Below are 26042 nucleotides of genomic sequence, written 5' to 3'. Positions count from 1 at the left end.
GCTACATCCACAGATCAGTACTTTCTTTTTTTTCTCTGATTTAAACATTATATAATTTATATATGTATCAAAACATCACATGGTATTCTACTGGATGAATATGTATAATTTTTTTTGCCTTCTTTAAATGCTTTGAATATATTCTTTTTTTTTTTCATTTATTCATATGTGCATACAATGTTTGGAATGTTTGGGTCATTTCTACCCCCACCCCTCGCCCCCTCCCTCTCCTCCCCACCCCTCACTTCCAGGCAGAATTTGTTCTGCCCTTATCTCTAATTTTGTTGAAGAGAGAGTATAAACAATAATAAGAAAGACAAAGCATTTCTGCTAGTTGAGATAAGGATAGCTATACAGAGATTCGTAGCATTGCTTCCATGTACAAATGTATTACATTCTAAGTTGATTGTTCTTGAACTGACCTTTTCTCTAGTTCCTGATCACCTTCTCCTATTGACCTCTGTTACTTTAAAGTTTCTGCATTAGTTCCTTTGCATTGAGGACATCAAATGCTAACATGTTTTTTGGGTTTCTTACCTATCCTCATACCTCCTCTGTGTGCTCTCGCTTTATCATGTGACCAAAGTCCAATCAACATGCTATATTTGCCCTAAATCTAAAGTCCACATATGAGGGAGAACATATGATTTTTGGTCTTCTGACCCTGGCTAACCTCGCTCAGAATGATGTTCTCCAGTTCCATCCATTTACCTGCGAATGATAACATTTCATTCTTCTGCATGGCTGAGTAAAATTCCATTGTGTATAAATACCACATTTTCTTAATCCATTTGTCAGTAGTGGGGCATCTTGGTTGTTTCCATAACTTGGCTATTTGAATAGTGCTGCAATAAACATGGGTGTGCAGGTACCTCTGGAGTAACCTGTGTTGCATTCCTTTGGTTATATCCCCAGGAGTGGGATTGCTGGATCATATGGCAGATCTATGTTTAGATTTTTTAAGCCTCCAAATTTTTTTCCAGAGTGGTTGCACTAGTTTGCATTCCCACCAGCAGTGTAAAAGGGTTCCTTTTTCCCCACATCCTTGCCAACACCTGTTGTTGGTGGTGTTTCTGATGATGGCTATTCTAACAAGGGTGAGGTGGAATCCTAGTGTGGTTTTGATTTGCATTTCCTTTATTGCTAGAGATGGTGAGCATTTTTTCATGTGTTTTTTGGCCATTTGAATGTCTTCTTTTGAGAAAGTTCTGTTTAGTTCAGTTGCCCATTTCTTTATTGGTTCATTAATTTTGGGAGAGTTTAGCTTTTGAGTTCCCTATATATTCTGGTTATCAGTCCTTTGTCTGATGTGTAGCTGGCAAATATTTTCTTCCACTCTGTGGGTGGTCTCTTCAGTTTAGAGACCATTTCTTTTGTTGTGCAGAAGCTTTTTAGTTTTATGAAGTCCCATTTGTCTATACTTTCTCTTAGTTGCTGAGCTGCTGGGGTTCTATTGAGGAAATCCTTGCCTATACCTATTAGTTCCAAAGTGTTTCCTACTCCTTCCTGTACCAACTTTAGAGTCTGGGGTCTGATATTAAGGTCCTTGATCCATTTTGAGTTGATACTTGTACAGGGTGATAGACATGGATCTAGTTTCAGTTTTTTGCAGACGGTTAATCACTTTCCAAAGCAACATTTGTTGAAGAGGCTGTCTTCTCCATCATATATTTTTAGCGCCTTGTCAAAAATAAGGTGGGCATAGTTGTGTGGATTCATATCTGGATCCTCTATTCTGTTCCACTGGTTTTCTTTTCTGTTTTTGTGCCAGTACCATGCTGTTTTTATTGTTATTGCTTTGTAATATAGTTTGAAGTCAGGTATTGTGATACCTCCTGCATTGTTCTTTTGACTGAGTATTGCCTTGGCTATTTGTGGCCTCTTGTGTTTCCATATAAATTTAACTGTAGATTTTTCAATCTCTTTAATGAATGTCAGTGGGATTTTGGTGGGAATTGCATTAAACATGTAGATTACTTTTGGGAGTATAGACATTTTTACTATGTTGATTCTACCAATCCATGAGCATGGGAGATCTCTCCACTTTCTATAGTCTTCCTCAATCTCTTTCTTCAGGAGTTTGTAATTCTCCTTGTAGAGGTCATTCACATCCTTTGTTAAGTTTACTCCTAGGTATTTGATTTTTTTTTGAGGCTATTGTAAATAGAATTGTTTTCATATATTCTTTCTCAGTTTGGTCATTATTAGTGTATAGAAAAGCTAATGATTTTTCTAAGTTGATTTTATATCCTGCCATCTTGCTGTAGCTGTTGATGGTGTCTAGGAATTCAGTACTTTCTTTTGATTTTTAAAGAAGATAACGGAACATTTTCTCTTGGTTTTCAGGGTGGAAGTTCTGCCAAAACCTTGGAGGAAGTCTTTTTTGGCTGCGTGCAGCTGTATTCGGGATCACTTGAACGCGATGAACCCTACAATGCTGGCAGTGCTAGATCTGTGGCACAGCTCCTACAGGTGAGTGCTTCTGGCCTTGCTGAGGTCTGCAAGGGAGGTGAAAGCTCTTTTTAACCACATCTTAATTATTCCTTTACTATTCTGACTGCAAATTAAAACATTAATTACAAGTACTAAGTATTCAAAAATGGTTTTAAGTAAACAATAAAAAATCTTATAGAGTAATAAACAAACATTGCCTTTTCCTCTAACCCCACTGTGCCCCCTTCCCCATCCAACTACCATGTACACTTTAAGGGATTGAGTTGTCTGTCATACCTCATTGTACATTGCGTGGGACATTAGCTGCTACAATCCTCTGAACAGTTTAGAAACTTGGTAAATATTACCCAAGTGATGACATGAGTCTCCCAAAGTACTCTGGTGTTACAGAAACACAGCTGACTTCTCTGCCTGCACTAGAGGGCCTTACCCACCAATTTCTCTGAACTTAACAAACCAAGCGCCTAGCCCTCATCCTCTTCCTGAGGCCCGTTCCAGGAGGTGAAGCCATCCCAGCCTGCCCAGCTCTGTACCACATGACCATAGAGTCTCTAGTTCAGTTCAATTTCTTTAAACAGATACATATGCAATTATTTAGATATACAAATACATGTGCACTTTTAAAGTGCAATCTTTTTACTTTGCTTGACTCTCACCTGCTTTTCTTTTCTTCTTTATACTTGCCCTTCTTTCTACCTACGCAACCAGAGGACACATGGTAACAATCTAGTGTATGTTTCCTATATTTTTTCATGCTCATAAAGTCACATACATATGAATTCCACATACGTACACAAACATGCATAGCACAAAAACACACACACATACAGGTTTTTGTTCTTTGTTGTATAAAAATGACCATGTATACTAATGTTATAATTTTTCTCAAAAATATTTTTACAAAAATCTCTGTGATGAACTGGTATAGATATAATTTACACCATGTTTAAGTTGTACATTTTTTTCATGGTGTGGCCAAATCATGTTTTTCAGCTATCCTTCCATTAAAGACATTCATTTTGCTTTCTGTTTCTGCTACAGTGGATAATGCATCAGTAACTATATATCTGTCTTTACTGGTACTTTTGTTTCCATTGGATAGATTCCCCAAAGTGGGATGGGCTGGATCAAAGCACATTTATGTTTTCATTTTAGGACATGTTGCTAGATTTTTTTTCCAGGATTGTTTGATACTTCCACCAACAGTGAAAAAGAACTTTTGGATTCAAGACTATCTGTATTATAGCATTTGTCTAAACAATGCAAAGTGTTATATCTTTGTTATTTCTGTTTACATTTGCTGGACTACTGAATTTGAACATCTTTTTCTATGTTTGTTGGTTATTTGGATTTGTTTGATTGTGAATTCCCTATATCTTTTGCCTATTTTTCTGTTGGATTCTTTGCCTTATCAATTTTATGGCTTGTTTGTGTAATAGAGGTTTTAATTTTTATGTCTGCTACCTGAAATAAATCAAACAATGTTGAACCTCAGATGTATAATTTGTCTGTGGCTGAGTTTATACTTTTCTTTATTATATCAAACTTTGAATTTAATATAAAAAAGTCAAAAAATGTTTCTCTTTTCTAACATCTGAATGCCTAGTCTTGATTAAGGTCCTACTATTTGTTTGGGTTTGTTGAGACAGGATGTTTGTTTGTAGGCCAGCCTAGCCTTGAACTCATAATCTTCCCACCTCAGCCTGTGCTGGGATTACAGATGTGCACCACCATGCCAGACCCTATGGTATGTTCCTGAGTGTAAATGATAAGATAATTCTCCACTCACTATTTTTTACTTTCTTCTTGGCTATTGTTTAATGTTCATTTTCCCTTATGAAGGTTAAGGCTATTTTTGCTAATTTAAAAGAATGATAGAAGAAAAAAGGAAAAAAATTGCTACATTTTGATAGGAATAATTTCAGAAAATAGACATGAATAATTAATGTAGTGTATTTATTCATATCTTATGTGTTCTTATATTCAATCTTATGTACCTATTTCAATAATAATTTTTGATAATTTTCTTGATATAGGTTCTCTTTTCACAGAATTCCTTCTCATTTCTTCTCTAAGATAGGATTTCTTTATAAAATCTTAAATGATTCTCTTTTTTAGGTGAATGTGGACAGGAAGTTTAATTCTAGTATTTTTCCAGGAAATTCTGCCTTCTCCACATGAGTTATTCTAGTATATTGTTCTTCCCTGTTCACTCCTAACTATGCTGTATGGAATGCTAGTCAGGGTCCAACTTATTTGGGTAAATGAACCCAGACCTACAGAATATAATCAGATTATACCAGGTCTCTTCCTTCATACTAGAACTAAAAGATGGCTTTAGGCTGAAGATTACATAGTGCTAGAAGTGCTTTCTTCCACCTTTCCATGGTATGGTATGGGTTACTTTGTCTGCTTAATTTGGCTTATCATGACTAGAAAGAGGCCCTCTCTTTGCATCATGTTTTCTCATTGCTTTTCTTTTGGATATTGGAGTTCAAACACCTCTTCCTGACAGGGCCCATGATCTAATTTTTCATGCACCCAAGAGACCATGCAATGTTGTATGTCATTTTAACAAAGGATGTTTACATTTTTCAGTATACTGCATTTTCAAAGTAACACCGAAAGTAATTGGTTTCTTTTGTATGCATACACAGATGCATTCTCAGCTCAGAACACACTGAGCTGGATGCTGAGGGGTGGGATTCCTTTGCCTAATATTGGCCTGAAAGGGCCAAATGTGTTCTGTTAGACAGTGTCAGGAGGCAAGAGACAAAAAACTGAAAAGAGAAAGGAGAAGAAAAAGTAACAAAGTTGAGATAAGAAAACAGCAGATAGTATATGTGACCAAAATTAGGCTCCATGGTTGTGACAGCAAAGGTGTTAGTAACAGCAACTGAAACAAACCTCGCATCCAGGATGGAAACAAAAGGAAAAGAATGTTTGCAGTCTGTGTAGAAAGAGAACATCAGCAGCTCCTATGAACATTAAAAGTGAAGCAGGCAGTCACAAGTACTGTCCCTCTGAGTAGGAGGCAACATTTAATGCACAGGGTGTCATTCCTCAGGGTGAGTTATATGCTCTGATCTTAGCAGATCTTGTAAATACAGGGAATCTTTATGTGCAGCAGGGCGTTGGGGGGGTGCCACCAGAAAAACGTGATCTGAATTACTCCAAGATGCATGAATGTGGAACCTGATGGGATACTATCTAGACAGGAATGAACAAACTTAATGTCATTTGGTATGTACACTTATAGAACCTTCCCAATATCAGAGGTAGCATTTATAACACAGTTACAACCTACACAGTGCACATGTGTTTTATAGTGAAAAAAATAGTGCATATAGGTAGATCACAACAGAATATAGAAATGATACAAAATTATAGTAGTTGAATGTAAAGGGGAGATTTCTTTTTTTTATTTTATTGTTTTTACATTTACTCATATGTGTAAACATTGTTTGCCCCCCCCCAGTCCCCCAAAAGGAAGATTTCTAAGAATGGTAAGCTCATCTTAAAAGTCAAAATGTATTTTTAACATTAATGATTTGACCCAAGTAAGCCCAAGAAAATATTGCTAGGTAAGAACACTGTGGATTCACTTACTGTAGATGACTTAGGATACAAATTAAATCACTTTATTTAAAAGATGATTAATTTAGCTTCTAATTACCAGAAGTGCAAAGAAATTGAAATAAAACTACACTGAGACCCATGCCCCCACAACTGGCAAAATTAAAAAAAAATTTGACATCACACTTTGTTGGTGAGGCTTGGAGATATGGGCCCCCTTTGAGGAACCCAGACATACTTATTAAGATTACAAACTCAGAATTACCAGTTACACTTGAATACAGCAATCTCACTGTTGGTAAAGTAACCTACAGATACACCTAAAAATGCAGGAAGTAATACAGGTATAAAGTTCTTTTACAAAAGCATTTGTTTCTGAATAAGACTGTAAACAACCAAATAGCCATTGAGAGTGGACTGGCTTAATATATTCTTGCGATGTGTGAGTTTCATTACACAGCTACACAAAAAAAGAAGGACAAAATTTTCAATGGCTACATGGAATGGATTCCAGGTTGTGTCAGTAAGTGAAAAAAACAAGTGCGGAGCACTGCCTATACTGAGCTACTGTGTTTTGCAAAGCAAAGCATGTTTTTAAGAAGGGAAACACTCATGGAACAAGCAAGAGATATAGGCAAGGAGTTTGTGGCCAACTTGATCCTGATAAAAAGTGAGACTAGTTTTGAGAACTGGAAACAAAGTCAGAGTCTGACTTGCTGCTGAGTCCAGGGTGCTGGACCGGGAGTGTTGGAGTCTCTGCTGGCTAAAATCAGTGAAGGAGCTAAGACTGCATTGAGTGTAAGCCTTTGATGAGTATCAAATGGCAGGTGTGAGGTCAGGAAACATATGTGACTGACAGGTGAGCCTATAGAAATTTACATCTGATTGGATTGGCAGATATGGGAAAGGAAGAGTTCAGAGAAGATTATGGAGTTCACAGATAAGGTACTTTGGAGCTATTGGTTCTAACAGAAAACTGAAATGAAGAAAGCGAGTTTGGTGGTTAGAAGACTCATTATAAAACTTTTAAAGAGAGCTATAAACATTGCCCTCTAACCAACTTCATGCATGGTGAATAATATTCTATAACCTGACCTTTTTAAATATTTTTTCGTGGTTCTGGGGCTTGAACTCAGGGCCTGCACTTGAGCCACTCTACCAGCCCTATGTTTGAGAAGGGTTTTTGGAGATAGGGTTTCTTGAACTATTTTCCCAGGCTGGCTTTGAACCTCAATCCTCCTGATCTCTGCCTCCTAAGTAGCTAGGATTACAGGTGTAAGCCACTGGCACCCAGCTAACCTGACTCTTTCTATTGTCATAAACTAATAGTGTAAACTGTTGTTTCACTGCTGGATTGTTGTAGGGACTATCCTGAGGACATAGAAACAGTGTCTGATAGTATTTTTCCACCTTCTTAATAATTCAATCTGTTGACCACATGGGAAGGGTTATTGCCAGAGATTTCATGGGAAGGTTCTACTGTAAAACCGTTCAATTTTAAAGCATGACAGAGAGCACCTGTGCCTCAAACCAAACACTAAAGATCTAAGGAAAATTGATCTGGTGGCTCTGAGGCAAAGTGAATTTCTGGACTCCTTTCCTTAGCAACTACTCCTAATTCAGTGCTGTTTCACACCACACCCATCCATATCCTGACTTACAGCTGCAGTTTTAAAATACAAAATAATATTGAAAACATTGACCAAGGAGCATAAAAGAGATCACATAGTGTCTAAGTATGTGCTGTTATGCTACATTTTAGAAATAGGTTATTTAAAACATTACTTTGTAGTGTTGATTGTGCAGAATAACACATTAGAAAGGCACTCTCTCTACAAGAATGAATGTAGAATTTTTAAACCTATTGAAATCACCATAAGAAGAGGACTAAGATAGAAGAAAAATGGAGGAAATAAACCATTTTGGGTTATATTTCATATATATATGGAAATGTCACAAGGATAATCCTGTATAGCTATTTTAAACAAACAAAAATGTCAAATTTTTTCTTTTATAAAATTGGAGAACAGGAGGGCAGAAAAGGTCCTGTCTGGGGGTTAGTGCCAGTGGGAGTGGGGAGGATGTGGGGAAAGGTTGTAGTGTAGGAGGGTGAATATAGTGCAAATACTGTGTACATACGGATATAAATGGGAAAATGAGACCTGTTGAAATTGCTCCAGGAATGCGGGGTGGTGGGGGGGAGAAGGGATAAAGGAGAATGATGGAAGGGGTGAATTCAAGTATGATATATTTGATACATTGTAAGAACTTTTGCAAATGCCACAGTGTAACCCCAACACAACAATAAAAAATTAAACCAAACCAACCTAATTAAAAAAATAAATAAAAAGAACAAAGATACAAAAAAAGTTTCTCTAGCATTGGTTGTACCTACTTTGTGTCTAATATCTTATAATGTCATTTATTGAATGCTTATAACTTAAATGATGGATTTTAGCTTATGAAAGAAATATAAACAAATAGATTTGAAGTGTATTTTGTTTACTAACCAGCATTTTAAAGAGGTCTTTAGGTAAAAATTAAATGTGATGTTTTTCATAATGTGTTTATTATTTTCCAGAGAACATAAAAATTACTCCATCACATGAAAATTAAATAGTTTCTCCAGGGAAAGAATCTGTAGTTAGATTGAAGTGAATAACACATCAACAGTACTAATAACTAATACCGTTCTTTCATTTTAGTTAATCTGCCAGAAAAGAAATTTAAATGTGCAACCCATGCATATAATGAAGATCCATAGCAATGGAATCAGAAAAAAGGATTGTATTGAAAGCTGTGGACTTGAGTAAGACCTGTGTGTGTAAAACTTAAGACAGGTGCAAAAGATTTTGATAATACTCAGTCTTTCTTAGGCGGGAGAACTTCTCCACTCCATAGCTCCCTGGTGTCCAGGGTGCTTTCTTTTCAGAGAAGGCACAAGTTTTGTTTTAGGAGAAGTAAATCCTACATGCATCAAGTCCTACCTCTTTTCTTGTTTCAGTTGTTCTAGTTTGTGTGCAAAAACTAGTCTAAATTCCCCATTGAATCAAAGTTCCTACAATCTTATATTTCACAGTGAAGTATCATAATATCATATGGTGTTCCTAGTGAATTTAACTATATGAATTATTTTTAAATTTAGAAAATGTATGGTTTTGTCTGGAAGGTCCCCCAAAATCTCATGTGTTGAAGGCTTGGTCACCAATGCAACAATGCTCACAGGTGTGGGTTTTGGGAAAGTGATTGGATCATGAGGGTTCTGACCCCATCAATGGTTTCATCAATTTGTGAGTTCAAATCTGATGGTCTGTTAAGAGGCGACACCTAGTTGAAGGGAGTAGGTACTTAGAAATGGGTCTTTGGGGACTATATCATGCCAGACCCTTCCTTCCATTTTCTCTCTCTGCTTTCTGGCTGTTATGTGGTGAGTAGCTCTGTCCTACCACTCCCTCTCCACCATGATATTCTCTCTCACCTCAGGCCTGGAAACAGCAGAGCCAAGTGACCATGGACCAAAATAAAACTTTCCTCTGTTTTTCTCAGGTATTTTGTGACAGCAATGGAAAGCTGACTTAACAGAGAAAATCTTCCATATTCTTGAATTATTTTTTATGATAAAATTTAGTTATATGATTTTTTAAAGTAGAGACCAATTAGCAAAACTATCAAATACCACAAAACTTTGATCTTAACTATTGTTTATTTTTTATCTCTTGCAGAAAATTGCGTTTGATTGATGTAGAAGAGTTTCATAATCGCCAAGATGCATTAGAGCTGTCAACTTTTCAGAACATTGTCATGAAACACATGGAATCTGCTAAAGAGACTCTACTTAAAACGTAAGCTTTTAAAATCATGTAGGAAAAGATAAGTTTGCAAGTGTGATTGGTTGAAGAATTGCATCTTAACTGATTTTAGAGAATCCTATTCTGACAATCATTTCTGTCTGAGGGTTCAATGTGTCATTAATCGCCTTGGTACACAATGTATATTCAGATGTTGTGCATAGTTTGTAAAAAAACTAAAATGACCATATCTTAGTGGCTGCTTTTGCTTCTAAACACCTGGTTTTTGCCTTTGCTCTGGGAGTGGTGTTGGGTACCATGCAGGGATCATCACGAACTCTAATCACTCACCAGATAATTTCTTTGACATCTGTTATAAATACATGCAAGGTGCTGGGCCTGTTTCATTTTGATTTTTGATGAGGGATGCAGAAGTGTTTAAAGAATAATTAGGAAGGGGAAGTATACAGTTTAAATGAGTTTACAGTCTCAACTGGAGGCTAGACTTATTGACAATTAAATGTTTCCTTGGATTGGTCCTTTAGAATGGAATGACCACATATGATAATTAATAGTGTAGGTGCCAGACAATATGCTGTGGAATGACATAGGAAAATTATCTCTCCCATGAATCATTAATTTAGTACAATTAGGACATTAAAATCAGATCAAATTAAAATGGACAGAAGACATGATATTCTGGCTAACTTTATGATTTCTAAAAGTTACTTAGCAATATGCGTCAATCATTTAAAGCTGGGTTACATACCTATAACCCCAGCACTTGTGAGACTGAAGCAGGAGAATGGAGAGTTCAGCCTGGGCTATAATCCTGTCTCAAAATAAGTAAATAAGTAAATATGTATCTTTTGTTCTTCTCCAATTAGTAAGAATCAACATTTTTTGTCTGATATTACTTTAAAAAACGTTATGATTTTATTTCATATTATATTTAGTTAACATAAAACTAGAGGAGAGGTGAGAATGAAACCCCATAATTAAATACAGAGAAAATACCGCTTGTAGACAAGATACAAATATATCATCTATCCCCCACAAATATATCACCACTGTCGATTTAGTAAAATGGGTGACAAAGTACAGAGTGGAGTACAAAACTTTACTGCATCGCTTTTGCAGAGAAATGTGATTGGTGAGCAATATCTCTTTGAGCTTCTGATTGATTCTAAGGGAATAACTCTCTGACCACACTTCAGTGGGTCAGAAAGTGGTTTTCATGGCTCAAAGGCAGTGGAGACACAACAAGCAAGTGATTAATTACAATGCATATGTCAAAGGTAGAGATCTTTTCTTAGCTCCCATCTTCCATGTGTACCAGCAGTTGCCGGGGTTTGTCCTCCTGGAATCCCATGCTTCTCTGGTTCTTTGTTGTCTCAGTCTCGCTCTCCTCCAAAAATTGGGACTCCTCAGGTCTTTGTGTGGTCTCTCTTTGTGGGAAACCTTCAGGACCCCCAAAGCCTCTTGGAAAGGAGCAGAGTCACTGTAGCTTTTGTGCAACAGCCCTAAGAGAGATTGCAACAGTCCAAAAGGATAGTTGCTGAACAACCCTGTTCTCTCTCTGTGTGGGACCAGGAAGACCCATCCTGAGAATATGATGTTCCACACTGGGGCTCGTAGCCATAGCAATGTGACAGCCAATCCTAGTCCAGAGGTCAAGGGAAACCTGGAGACTGCCATGTACTCCTTCCTGCTTGTCTGCACTGCTTAAATACTCTCTTCAAAAAACAAACTAGGCCATTGCTGCCCAGCACAACCCTGAGTTTGCGTCGTTATTCACCGCTCGAGCACCCAAGACCAGAGTTGGAGCCCCCACTGCAGCTGGACTGCAGCAAGTGGTGCCATGACTTGGATCCACTCTGAACATCTTGGCAGTATAATTCAAGGGGGGACAGGCTCACTGTGGAGCCCAACCCAAGGTGTCAGGAACCGTAAGTTTGGGGACAGAATGGGGAACTCACTGAGCTCAGAACATAGGCAATTCTTACAGCTACTGTGCTGTTTGCTAAAAGGTAAGGGTGTATCTTACACACAAGGACAAATTGAAGATTTTATAGAGACAGTTATCCGATTTAATCCTTGGTTTCCTGAGCATGAAACTTTGGATCCTGATAGCTGGAAGCAGATAGGAGAAAATGTAAAAAGAGCTCACCAAAGAGGAAAATATTTCTGTTCATTTTTTAGGCATGTGGTCCTCTCTTCATTATTGCTTGGGACCTCTAGCAGATCCTTCTAAAGAGGCTCATGAATCAAGTCTTCCAGAGAAAAATAAGGAAGACAATAACAAGGATAATAAGAAGGACAATAAGGAGGAGGAAAAGCCCCCCTATCAAAAACATGTAAAATTTAAGTTTTCCTCTGTGGAGGATTCTGCACCACCTTATGCTGGCCTTTACCTATCATTGGCCCCACTTCAGGTTTATCCTCAGACTGGCGCCATATCTAAGGCAAAGACAAAATGAAGAGAGGAAAGTAAAGAAGTTTCCCTAGAAACAACTTTCAGGCAACTCTTATTGGAGGATGGAAATAATGACTCTTCTCCTCTGCCTTTGGCTCTTTTGTCTTCAGAGAACCCTCTATCCCTTCCAGTCATCCTGGGGCCTCAGGGATAATGAAGACATGAGCCCATTTCTCTTGAGGTACTTAGAAGATTTAGAGATTCAGTCAGGGAGAACGGGGCTAATGGTTCCTACACTCTTACTCTATTGGAAAATCTGAGCAGAGAAATTTGTACACCATGGGACTACAAGCAGTTAGCCTGAGCTTGCCTTAGCCCTGGTGATTTCCTTATATGGAAAGGAAAATATTATGATGAATGTGAGGAACAGGCACAAAGAAATAGGGATACAGGGATTCCTTTAACTGAGGACCAACTGCAGGGGGTTGGCCCATTTGTCGATGCCCTTCAGCAGATGCAAGGCATGCCCCAATATTTTGATCAGGTAAGACTTTGTGCCAAGAGAGCTTGGAGTAGCCTCCCTGACTCTGGCAGAGAATCAACTGAAACTGTCTTGCAACTAAAACAAAAGGCCAATGAGCTATGGGCTGAATTCTTGGCTGGTGTAAAATGTGCTATCAGCTGCAAAATTCAGCATGCAGATACACAAAGGTTCTTGGTTCGCCAACTTGCATATGAGGGGGGTACTAAAGAATGCAAACAAGCTATCAGACCTGTAAAGAATGGAGATCTTTCTACTTGGGTTTCTGCTATCCAGGATATTGGCACCCAACTCTATATGGCCATTGTTCTTGTGGCTGCCCTAACAAAAGGGAGCCCTACTCTCTCCCATGCTACATGCTTTGGATGTGGACCAAAAGGCCACTGGAAAAGAGACTGCCCTGAGGGCAAAGGTTACCAGGGCCCCAAGCATGTTCCACCAGGAGGAAGACCTTCTAAAATGTGCCCACAATGCAATAAAGGCTGTCATTGGGCTAAAGACTGTAAATCCAACATCATGCTGATGGGAGACCTTTAAATGGGATGAGGGCAACCTTCATCCCCACCCCAAGAAGGAACAATTTCCTGTGTCCAGTGGGAAAACTCCCAGAGTTCAGGATTTAATCTCCTGGTCTTAGAGGCATTAGCCATCTCTCCCTTAATACACCAGTCCCAGTAACATGTCATTTCTATAACTCTGTAAAAGAATTAACAGGAATAATCATGGGGAATGAAAAGTATCCTCTACAAGGACTAACTGTGCATCCTTATTATACTATGCTGCAATCCAAGTCTCCAACAATAGTCTATGTTTCTAGCTCTAGGCAATGGTTAGGATTAGAGAAGGATGCCAAGATTGCAATATTTTTGCCTTTACCATCTGAGACCTCTCCTCAAATATATTGGACTCAACCCATTTTAGATCAAAGGTCCTTAGCTACTGTCTATATTAGGGGAATAGCTTTTCTAGGTCTTCTAGACACAGGAACAGATCAAAGTGTTATTCCTCAGTCATTATGGCCTAAACATTGGGGAACAAAAAAAGGAACCACAGTGCAAGGAGTTGGGGGACCACAATTAGCCAAGGTTAGTGCAGAGGCACTCCAATGGGAGGATGAAGAAGGCAATTCAGGGACTTTTCAACCTTTCATAATTAATAGGATTACAATTGTGCTTATCAGGGAGAGACATCATGCAACAATTGCGCATGACTCTTACCATGCACAAAGCTCAACCTTGGGAGGAGGCTTTTTCCCAGGCTCAACAAGATAGGACAATCATGAGGCCTTGGGGGAGGCCCTTTCCCAAGGTCAAAACAAGATAAGACAATCATGAGGCCTTGGGAGGAGGCTCTTTCCCAACATCTTTCCTGTGGCTATGGCCTTGGTTATTCTTGTAACCACCTCCCACCAGGGGCCACAGATATGAAGTCCCAGCCCACAGCTATACCACTTAAATGGTTTAAAAATCAATGAGCCTGTATGGGTTGATCAGTGGCCACTTTCAGGACAAAAACTACAACAGTCTCATATTTTGTTACAACAACAAATAAAAGCTGGACATCTGAAGTCTAATAGTCCATGGAATAGTCCTATTTTTTGTAATAGAAAAAAAGGCCAAAGGAAAATATAGATTAATATATGACCTTTGAGCCATTAACAAAGCCATGCAAACCATGGGAGCTTTACAGCCTGGCCTCCCTTCTCCTGCCATGATTCCTGCAGGATTTGCAATTATAATTATAGATTTAAAAGATTGCTTTTTTTACTATCCCATTACATGACAATGATAAGGAAAAATTTGCCTTTACATTGCCATCCATTAATAATGAAAAACCAGCTCAACGATATCAATGGAAAGTATTACCACAAGGCATGAAAAACAGTCCCACCATATGTCAGGCATATGTCCATGCCACTCTTATAACCTTTTATAAAAAATGGCCACAAATTAAATGTTTTCATTATGTGGATGATCTTTTAATTGCTCATCCCTCATTTGCACTATTACAACAGGCCCTCAGAAATTTAGGAAGATGCCTAGCCAAGGAAGGTTTAAGTATAGCTCCTGACAAAACACAGCTCTTTCCACCATTCAAATATTTGGGACACAATATATTTGATAATATAGTCAAACCTCCTAAACTGAAATTAGCCATAAAAGAGGTTATGACATTAAATGAATTACAGACACTATTAGGAAACATTAATTGGATTTAGCCTTTTCTTAAGAGTCCCTTGGACTCTTTAAAACCTGTATTTGAACTATTAAAAGGAGACTCACAAATGAACTCATTAAGAAAATTAACTCCAGAAGCACAACAAGCTATACAACTTGTTGGAACCACTCTTCAGTATAGTTTCATGAACAGCATAGACCCCAGTCAGCCCCTCCAGCTACTCATATTGGGTACTCCAACTACTCCAACAGGGGCTATTATACAATGGCCAAATAAGATGATAGAAATGCTCCTTACCCATAACATACCCCCTCGGACTATTACTCCCTATATACAAGAGATAATATATCTAATTATGAAGGGAAGGCAAAGATGCAAACAATTGTCTGGCAATGATCCATCACTCATAGTTACTCCCTTCACCAATATTCAGGTAGACTATGTTTATCAACAAAACTATTTATGACAAATTGCAATTAGTAATTACTCAGGAAAATTTGACAATCACTATCCCAAAGACCCTACCATAAAATTTTTAACTTCTCAGGCCTGGATTCTACCTTGCATCACAGTCACCAAACCCCTAGCCAATACAATCACAGTATATACTGATGGCACCAGTAAAGGTAGAGCCGGTTATATAATTTACTCTCCCTCAGGGACATGTATAGAACAAATAAAAATTACAACTCCAGGAGCAACTGTACAACATGCTGAAATCTTAGTGGTTCTTGCAGCCCTGCGAGCTCTCCCTGGTCCAGTCAACATAGTTTTGGACTCCCAATAAGTAATTAAAGCCATTAACTATTGAAACAGCTAGACTAAAAGGAGATCCTAATTCTACCAGTTTTCAGTTATTCACACAGGCCCAAATGGTCATTCAGGCTTGTACTTCTCCATTTTATTACTCATATCCATTCACATACAGGCCTGCCTGGCCCTATGGCCAAAGGAAATCAAACAGTAGATCAGCTCATCTCCTTCACTGCTGTTGAGAACTCACAAAATCCTTCTTCCATTTTTCAACAGGCCTTACAAAGCCACTCTTTACTACACCAGAGTGCTAACATGTTACACAAACAATTCCCAACTTTGACTCGAGACCAATGCAAACATATTATTATGATCTTAAAGCAAACCATATCTGGCAAATTGATGTCACTCATATTCCCCAGTTTGGCACCTTAAAATATGTTCATGTGAGAGTGGACACATAGTCTGGTGTCCTCTTTGCCTCAGCCCACACAGGAGAAACTACCAAACATGTCCTTGGTCACCTGCTTGGTGCTTTTGCAACCTTTGGAATTCCAAAGTCCATTAAGATGGATAAAGTCCTTCTTATACAAGTTAAACATTTCAAGAATTCTGTAAATTATGGGACATTACTCACAATGCTGAAATTCCTTACAATCCTCAAGGCCAAGCCATTGTAGAATGACAACATCAAAAGATAAAAAACCAACTCTTTAAAATAAAAAAGGGGGAATTCACCCCTAAGTCTCCACATACCCAATTACATCTCATCCTATTAACTTTAAATTTTTTCTCACTTGATGATCAAAGCATTACACCTATGGAAAAGCACTTCCATGCATGGAACACCTGCCCACCTGTGTGTGTTCTTTGGAAGAATTTAGAGACAAACACATGGCAGGGACCTGACCCTTTACTAACTACAGGTCGAGGGTATTCTTGTGTCTTTCCAGAACATGAACAACGACCAAGATGGCTGCCTCTCTGATGCATCAAACCAGTCACAGCCGTTGACAAGACCCATGAAGAAGACTTCAGCTAGACAAACCTAATCCTAGTCATTGGTTTAATTTTGGACTCAAAGGACTAATAGGCATAGGTGGACTCATGCCTTTTGGTCTACTTAGTATCATATGGCTAAAAAGACTAATCACTCAAGAAACTAACTGCTGCTGCTGCAAAAAAAATTTCTAAACACCTTTTTCATAAAAAATAAAAAAGGAGGAAATGTGGGAAACCCTCAGGACCTCCAAAGCCTCTTGGAAAGGAGCAAAGTCACTATAGCTTTTGTGCAACAGCCGTAAGAGAGATTGCAACAGTCCAAAAGGATAGTTGCTAAACAACCCTGTTCTCTCTCTGCACGGGTCCGAGAACATGATGTTCGGCACTTGGACTTGTAGTCATAGCATCGTGACAGCCAATCCTAGCACAGAGGTCAAGGGAAGCCTGGGGACTGCCATGTACTCCTTCCTGCTTGTCTGCACTGCTTAAATACTCTCTTCAGAAAATAAACTACACCATTGCTGCCCAGCACAACTCCGAGGTCATGTCATTATTCACCACTCAAGCACCCAAGACCAGAGTCGGAGCCCCCGCTACAGCTGGACTGCAGCATCTCTTCTTCGTATTCTCCTGACAATTTCATCTATCTCAATTGTCTCAAGATTTTATTTGCTTTCTGAGCTCTAGGAATTCATTTAAAAATTTGTACTATCTTGAGTTCAACATTATGTCAATATCTGAATCTCACTATAGCCACACTTATTCTTTTTCTTTCAAATCTACTATTCTTTCTGCTTTGGACAATTCTCAGGGCAGCTTAAAATCTTGGAAACTTTTCTTTTGTTTGTTTGTTTTGCTCCTAATATATACCCTCACCACCTCCACCTGCACCTAGCCATATTCTGGGTTTTGCCATTCTTTCTTATTAAGATACAACTCACTTTTAAAGTTTACCACTTTATGTGTGTAGTTCAGTGGTTTATACATACTGACAAAGTTGTGCAGCTGTCATCAATAATTTCCAGACCATTTTCCTCACTACTAGAGAAACTCTGTATCTCTTAGCAGTCATTTCCCATTCTTCATTTCACAAGCATCTGGAAACCACTAATAGGCTTTTTTGTCTCTGGATTTCCAGGTTCTAGAAACTTCATCAAAGAGGAATGATACAATTTATGGCCATTTATTTCTGGTTTCTTACAGGAAGCATGTGCTCAAGGTTAATCCATGTGTAGCATGTATCAATGCTTCATTACTCTCATTGTCAAATGATAATGCATTGCAGGGGTATATCACCTTTTGTTGATCCACTCATCAGTTGATAGCCATTTTGATTGTTTCTACTTTTGGGATATTCTGAATAATGCTCTTATGAACAATTATTTTGTATGAACATGCTTTCAATTCTTTTAGGTTGTCCTAATTCCACCTATGAGTGGTAACCCTATGTTTAGCTTTTTGAGGAACTGCCAAAGTACTTTCCAAAAGGACTATGAGATTTTGCATTCCTACCAACAACGTGAGAGTCCCAATTTCTCTAGATCCTTGCCAACACTTATTTTCCATCTTCCTGATTATAGGTATCCTGGTGGGTGTAAAGTGGTATCTACTGAGGTTTTGATTTGCATTTTCTTAATGACTAATTATATTAGACACCTGCATATGTGTTTATTGTCCATTTCTTTACCCTTTACGGACAAATGTCTATTCAAATCACTTACTCATTAAGTATTGAGTTATCTGATTCTTTATTGTTGAGTTGTAAGAGTTCTTTATATGCTGTGGGTAATAGACCCTTATCACATACCCTCATCACATATATATTACAAATCTTTTTTCTGTTACGTGGGTTGTCCTTTAATTTTCTTTTCTTTTTTTTTTTTAATTTTTATTTTATTCATATGTGCATACAATGTTTGGGTCATTTCTTCCCCCTTCCCGTACCCCCTCCTTATCCCCCTACCCTCCCTTCCCCCCACCCCCTCACTACCTGCAGAAACTATTTTGCCCTTATCTCTAATTTTGTTGAAGAGAGAGTATAAGCAATAATAGAAGGACCAAGGGTTGCTAGTTGAGATAAGGATAGCTATACAGGGAGTTGACTCGCATTGATTTCCTGTGTGTATGTGTTTCCTTCTAGGTTAATTCTTTTTGATCTAACCTTTTCTCTAGTTCCTGGTCCCCTTAATGTGAGTCAACTCCCTGTATAGCTATCCTTATCTCAACTAGGAAAAACCCTTGTTCCTTCCTATTATTGCTTATACTCTCTCTTTAACAAAATTAGAGATAAGGGAAAAATAGTTTCTGCCAGGTATCAAGGGGGTGGGGGGAAAGTAAGGGGGTGGAGTGGGTGGCAAGGGAGGGGGTGGAGGCAGGGGGAAGAAATGACCCAAGCATTGTATGCACATATGAATAATAAAACAATTAAAAAAAAAGAGTCTGGAGACAATTCTGTGAACGGCTATCTGAGGCTGTGGCTCACCTGCCTGCTGCTGTCAGCCTACTGTTGCTGGAGGCTTTATTTGTGCAGATCTTAGGAGTGAGCTTAATACTCACCTAGCCCTGCAGGCTATGTTTTCTTAGAGTTCTCCTGGGCATGAGCCACTGCTACAAGCTTTCTCCTTTCCCAGCACTCTGGGGGAGGTGACACTGCACCAGCTTTCTCATGCCGGCATGTTTATTTACAGTTCATGTGGGAAGTGGGCCTTTTCCCCTCTCCTGTGGAGTTTTTCTCCCACCGCCACTTTTACAAGCTTTCCTGCTCCTGGTTGTTGGGCGGTGCTGCCGTTCCTGCCTTCTTCATCTGGCTTGTTTATTTACAGTTCCATGAGGGATTTCTCCTTCCACCCTCTTTGGTGCTCAGGGTGCCTCGCCCTCTTTGCTGTGTGTCTTTTTTGTTGTTTTTGCTTATTATTCAGTTTATTTTTCTTTTTTCCCTGGGTGGGGGTTGGTCTGTCCAGGGGGCTATGCTGATCTGGCCCAGGGTTGTCTGTGGGAGTAACACATGCCACTTAACTCACCTTGTGGTCTGCATCTTCCCAAGCTGTCTGGGTGCTGGCATCTGGTGGTGGCACAGGAGCCCTCCTGGTTTCTCTGTTTAACGTGAAGTGGAGATGCTATGCATGGGCTGGGGGTGTGAAGGAGTCAAAGTTTTGCCTCTACTCAGTGTTTTTTCCTGTAAGGTGTATCTCCAGCATCTCTCTAAGATTTTACTTTAGGAGGCACGCTTTCTGCTTCCTCCCTCTAGCCGCCATCTTGGAATTTCCCTCCTTTAATTTTCTTGATAGTGTCCTTTAAAGTGTAAGTATTTTTAATTTTGGGCAAGCTTAAGTTGTTATTTTCTTTGGTTACTTATGGCCTTGGTATCATATTTAAAATAATTGATGCCTACTTGAAGACCACCAAGGTTTACTGCTTACTTATATTTTTTCCCTGAGTTCTATAGTTTTAGCTCTTATAATTTAGGTCTTTTTGACAATTAAAGCTAGTTCATTTTGGCTTGATTTTTCATATGGCATGAGATAGGAGTTCAAATTCATCTTTTGTGTGTGAACATTCAGTAGTCCTTGCCCTATTTGTGCTTTTCTTTCTTCACTGAGTGATCTTGACATTCTTTTGGCAATGACCTGGCCATACATCAGGGGGGTTGTTTCTGTAATCTCTATTCTATTCCATTGACTTATTTGTGACTTTATGCCAGCACCAAGTGTTTGATTATTGTAGTTTTGTAGAATGTTTTGATTAATTAGGACAATTAATTAATTAAGTAGGACATGTGAATCCTCCAATTTTGTTCTAGATAATCTAAGACAAAACAGTCTTTCCCAAAATCTTTCATTGTTCTAGTTTCTTTCCCATGTAAAAAAGTCCTTGTGATTTTGATAGAGAATGCATGAATTGGTCTATCAATTTTGGGGATATTGCCATCTTAACAATAGTAAGTCTTCTAATCTGAGATCATGAGATGTCTTTCCACTTCTTCAGTTCTTGGGTTTCCTTCAAAATGTTTGTGGTTTTTATTGTACAAAGCTTGAAGGATTTTTTTCAGTGTAAGTTTTTCCCTATTTTACTTTTGATGCTTTTGTAAATAGAATTGTCTTCTTAATTGGATATTCAGATTATTTACTGTGAGTGCAAGAAACATAATTGCTTTTGTGTGTTGATCTTGTATTCTGCAACTTGCCAAACTTGCTTATTAACTTGAACAGCTTTTCTCTTGAATCTTTGGAAAGAATTATTTATGTCTTTCTGCATATAAGCTCATATCATGTGTAAATTGAGATTGTTTTACTTCTTCCTTTCCTATCTAGTTATGTATTTTTTCTTTTTCTTGCCTAATTGCCCTGGTTAGAACCTCAGTACAATACTGGGTTGAAGTGGCAGTAGTAGACATCCTTGTTTTGTTCCTGATTTAGGGGGAGGCTTTGAGTCCTTCACCATTAAATTAGCAAGTTGGCAAAGTTCTCTTTTCTTAGTTTATGTAATGTTTTTCTCACAAAATAGTGTTAAATTTTGTCAATTTTTTTCCTTTTTTGGGCATGTTATGTGTTTTTCCTCTCTCACACATGCACACGTGTGAGCGTGCATGCACATACACATACATCCCACATGTATTTTGCAATACTGGGTTTGAACTCAAGGCCTCGAGCTTGCTATACAGGTACTCTGCCACCTGAGCCATGGTCTCAGCCTGTTTTTTTCTTTAGTTATTTTTCAGATAGGCCTACTTTGATCATCCTAAATTAATCCTCCTAAATTAATTGGCCTCCTGTGTAATTAGGATTACAGACACATCCACCATGTCCAGCTTGTTTGTTGCAATGAGGTCTCAGCAACTTTTTTCCTGGGCTGGCCTCATACTGTGATACTCCCATTTTCCCCTTCCCAAGTTGCTGAGATTACAGGCATGAGCCACTGTGGTCAACATTGATCTTTTCAAAGAACTTATTTTAGATTTGTTGATTTTTTTTTCTATTCTCTATTTTATTTGTTTCCATTCAAATTATTATTTTTTTTCTCTCTTGTTTTGAGTTTAGTTTGCATTTCTTTTTCAGTTTTTAGTGGATTTTTACATTGTAAAGTTGATGTTTTTCTTGTTTTTTTAATGTACATCTGAGCAGCTACAAATTTTCCTATGATCTTTAAGATCTTCTGCCACATGAAGCTAGACTATCTATGTTTCCCATCCTTACCTCTGAAAAATGTTCACCTCTGACCATGCCTGTAGAAACAGTCATGACAAATAAAGAATACTAGAGCTTCTATGGGATGTTTTTAATTTTTACTACTATTAAAAATCTCTTTATGGATTGAATCTGAGAATTTTTGTTCCCCATTAGTCAACTATAGATTTTTGAAGTGAGTTACTCCTCATTTGTTTCTGTCAGTCAGGTGGGAATTCTAGGAAGATTGAAAGTTGTTCTGTCACTTCTCTCTTAAATTCCATGACTTTTAGCATTGCTCTGTTTGCATGCTAATTATCATCAGAGTTTAAAGCAATTAAAATGGGAAAATGACATCAGCAAAATCTTATGGTTCACACAGGTGACAGTGCTTGATACCACTCATTACCAAAGAAGCTTCACCTCTGCCCATCAGCCTAAGTGAGCCTTCTTCCACGAGGTGGCCACTGCTTACCTAGCAAGAGAGATCACTGTCTTCTGAATGCCCCCAGCACCTTATTCTCTTCATTCCTTCCTTTCATAATATCTCTTTACTTGTCTGTCTTTTTCTTCCCCAATCTATAAGCACTTTGAGAACTGAGAAATATTTTGTACCCCAATGGTTTACATATAATGGAGTCAGATAAACATTTGGAAGTATTGAGTGAATTAATAATTTAATGCATTTTACTCATCATTTTTCTAGAGCCCCAAACTTATTTCAGCTCTTATCTGAACCTGCTGGAAACTTATCAGTTTCTTTTTGTGACCTAGCACTGTCTTTCTCTTCTTGTGTTTCCTGCTGGTTTTCTTTCTGTGTTGCTTTAACAGTGATGTCTCACTGTAGAAGCATCTGCTATGTGTGAGCATAGCTCAGCTCAGAGCAGCTGCCCCAAGTTTTCCTTTTTCTTGTTCTATTTTGTTTTTGCTTTTTGAGACAGAATCTCTCTTTAGTTAGTGTGGCCTTGAACTCAAGATTCTCCTGTATTGGCTTCCTGGGTGTTGGGATTACAGGACTGGGATCACCATACCTATTCCAAATTCTCAATTTTAGCTTCCAATTTCTTCAAAAGTCCTCAGGGACTTTCACCCATTGATTTCTTCCTTGTTTCTAGTATATTATCTCTATGATCAATTATGTCTGTTTTGGAGTGTGAAATGATCACATGTATTAGTTCTACCTACCTACTCATTCAACTCTTTATCCTACTTCTACATTAGTCCCCTCTTTTAGGGACTTCCTTGTTCTCATTTCTCATCTTTGGTGAAATTACTGTCTTTACTATAAAACCCTTCTCAGAAACTTAGGTAGAAAATTGTATCTCTTGACTTTATATCTTTCTATTGTGACACATTGCCTTCATTATTATGAAGAGGTGGTATCATATCTTTTTATATCTCCTGCAAGATGGCTTCTAGCACAAAAGTAGACAAATACATATTGCTAAAAAGATGAATTAATATACTTAAAGCTTAGATTTGTTCTCTTGGGACATTCAGACAACTCCTGAAATTATATTTTCCATTATCTCTTATGAAAGAAAGTACACTGTTGGACAGTGGTTTTGTAAGCTGAAAACTTCACTTGTTTTCACCATGATGAACCTATATATGAAACTGCACCATTATTCTTTTACTACAAGGACACATGCACATTTGAAACTTTGTTTAAGATCAGTCGCTCTTTCAGGATTTCACATTAAGGGGAACTGGGAAAAATAAAATACATGATTTTGTTGATTTGTGTCTTGTTTTTAAGCAATTGTGAAGCGGAATAGCATGAAATACCAAGTAGGTTTAACTTGGCATGCGCTCTCCCTTGGTTTAATCAGTTATTCACATTATAGCTCTAAGCTAACAAATGTATTCCCTAGAGAACATTTAAGAGCCTGGGGAGAAGTATTTCATAGTACCCAATAAAGTTACTTCTCATATTTCTTCAAAAAGTCCAGGAGTCATAGTTCCAGGAGCTAGATTTATGTCTTACAGCAGCACATCATTGAGTCTCTCTCTATTGGTTATGATTTAAAATTTCTTTTCCTAGGAGCAGTGAAATATTCTGGCACTTATGTTTTGGAGAGTAGATAATGTCACTCAGCAATATACCTCTTTATGAAGACCTTTGGATGCCTAGAAATTACTGTTAATGCTTATTGTAAAAAGAGCAATTCACTGAAAGTATTGACTTTTAAAAGTCTTTTGTTCTTTCAAGGTGGTTTCCAGAAGTGCAGAATATTTATTACCAAGGTAATAAAAAAAAGCAATTGCCAACTGGTGACAGCAGTGCCAAACTGGAATCTTTTTTCAACTGCGCTGCTACACTCATGACTTTACAGCTGCAAGACCTCACTTTAGTCTCCATGCAAGATTTCGCAGACTTAATTGCACAACACCCAGTAAGTATGGTTCAGTCACATCAATATGCATTTATTAACTTACTTATTTTCAATTCTCTCAGAGAAAAAAATGATAAAATATCCTTTTCAGTGAGAGAAAGTCAATCTTTAGACTTGCTTTTTTAAAAACAGAATCAACTTGCATACTTAGAATATATGATTATTATCAAAATAGTTGAGAACTTAGGGAAATCAATAAAAATTCCTATAATTGTGGAATTTGGGTTATGAGGGTTGGTAGAATTTCTTGAAAAGTACTTTCTGTCTTTGAGAGAAGATTCTAGCTACAGTGTAAACAGGGCCTCAGAATTAGAATGATTTTCTCTCAGGCTAGTTCTTGCACAATTCTAAAAGACACCCCATGAATGGTCTTTTTTGTTTTTTTGAGACATTGAGCCTATAGTTATCTTATAGATCCAGTAGATTCTAGATACCAACAAGTGCAGTTTGCAGTTGCTCTTGCTCTGCTTCCAGGTGAGCTCCTTCTTGGTTGACTGTCAAGAGTGTAAGAGGAACTGCGGGTGGGTTTCCATGTATTCTAATTGGGACTGGTGTACTCTTTTGAGATTTATGTATAGAGTTTCATATGTAATTTTAAATTTTTTGTAGGACTCTGTTCAAGCTTATGAACATCCAGGTTTCATCATGAGACTGATTCTTGATAATAATGCCATTAAGTTTGAACCTGAGTTTAATGACTATATAGCTATTCTTACAAATGTTTATGATGTCATGATTAAGGCTGTGAGTTTTGTGCCAAGAGTTGAGACAAAATTGTATTCTAAATGGGTAAGTAACATGGACATTCTGATTGCTTGAATTTGCGTAATGATACTTCAAGTAACTTCTGAATGGGGTGGCTAGGAGTACTATGCTCCACAGAATGTGAATGACATAGTAACACTGGCTTACAACACAACTTTGTTTTTGAAAGTACCATTTTCCTATCAGCTTCTCTTCTAAAATATTTGTACTTTCCTGGCCTAGTGTTTCACTGGACTCAGTTGAAAACTTTCTAAAGGTAAGAATTCAAATTTTGATGGGGTTTGAAACAGTTGATGAGTATCTGCTGTCTGTCTCATACAATTTATGGTAGCACTCATTCAATGCTATAGATGTCCTCTATACTTTCCCAGCTCTGTAAAACTGTCCTCAGATTGATTGCCCTCCTCATGTGCCTTTTTCTGTAAATAGCGAACTCCCATCTGTACTTTCAACTCATAGATCCTGTCTATGACATTTCAACAGTAGTTACTGCAGCTTAGTACATTAAATGAGCATGTCTGAAAGTTCCTTAACTTGCAAGGGTTTCAAGTTTTGTAATTCCTTTTCTATTTTATGATTGTTTACAAATATTTCACATATACAAAAGAGTATGGAGTATGAGTGTGTCTGTGTAGTGATACCCATCTTCAGGAATAGAATGTTATTGACACCTGTAATCTCTTCCCCATTTCTCTTTTCTATGCAAATCCTTATTCTTCTATCTTCTACCAAAAGAATTGCAATCTTGAGTTCTGGAGTTACTATTCCTAATTTTTAAAAATTGACTTGCTACATGTCTGTATATTCCTAAATACTTCCTGTTTATATTTCCATGTCTTTGAATAGGTAGTCATTTTATATGTAACTTGTGGCTTTCTATGGTTCAATTACATTATGATTGTGAAATTACACATTTTGAGGATATTATCCTCTTCATCGAATTCCTAATGTTTATTTTTGTCCAGGCATTCCATGTTCTTTTTCAAATAGGCCCAGTCATTTTTTATAGTC

General features: G+C 37.9%; 1 protein-coding gene across 3 annotated transcripts in view; it reads left to right on the top strand.

The window, feature by feature from the left end:
* Dnah7 (dynein axonemal heavy chain 7) overlaps positions 1 to 26042 on the top strand; it is a 310589-nt gene that overhangs the window by 24685 nt on the left and 259862 nt on the right. For all 3 annotated transcript variants that reach the window (XM_074071306.1, XM_074071307.1, XM_074071308.1), the window contains exons 8-11: positions 2347 to 2472; positions 9753 to 9872; positions 24083 to 24266; positions 24876 to 25055. In XM_074071306.1, the coding sequence (XP_073927407.1) occupies positions 2347 to 2472; positions 9753 to 9872; positions 24083 to 24266; positions 24876 to 25055 (610 nt within the window). The remainder of the gene's footprint in view (positions 1 to 2346; positions 2473 to 9752; positions 9873 to 24082; positions 24267 to 24875; positions 25056 to 26042) is intronic.

The sequence above is a fragment of the Castor canadensis genome, chromosome 4 (genome assembly GCF_047511655.1).
Source record: "Castor canadensis chromosome 4, mCasCan1.hap1v2, whole genome shotgun sequence".
Lineage (NCBI taxonomy): Eukaryota > Metazoa > Chordata > Mammalia > Rodentia > Castoridae > Castor > Castor canadensis.
Note: the sequence above shows the minus strand (reverse complement) of the source record. Positions and strands in the feature narration are given on the sequence as shown.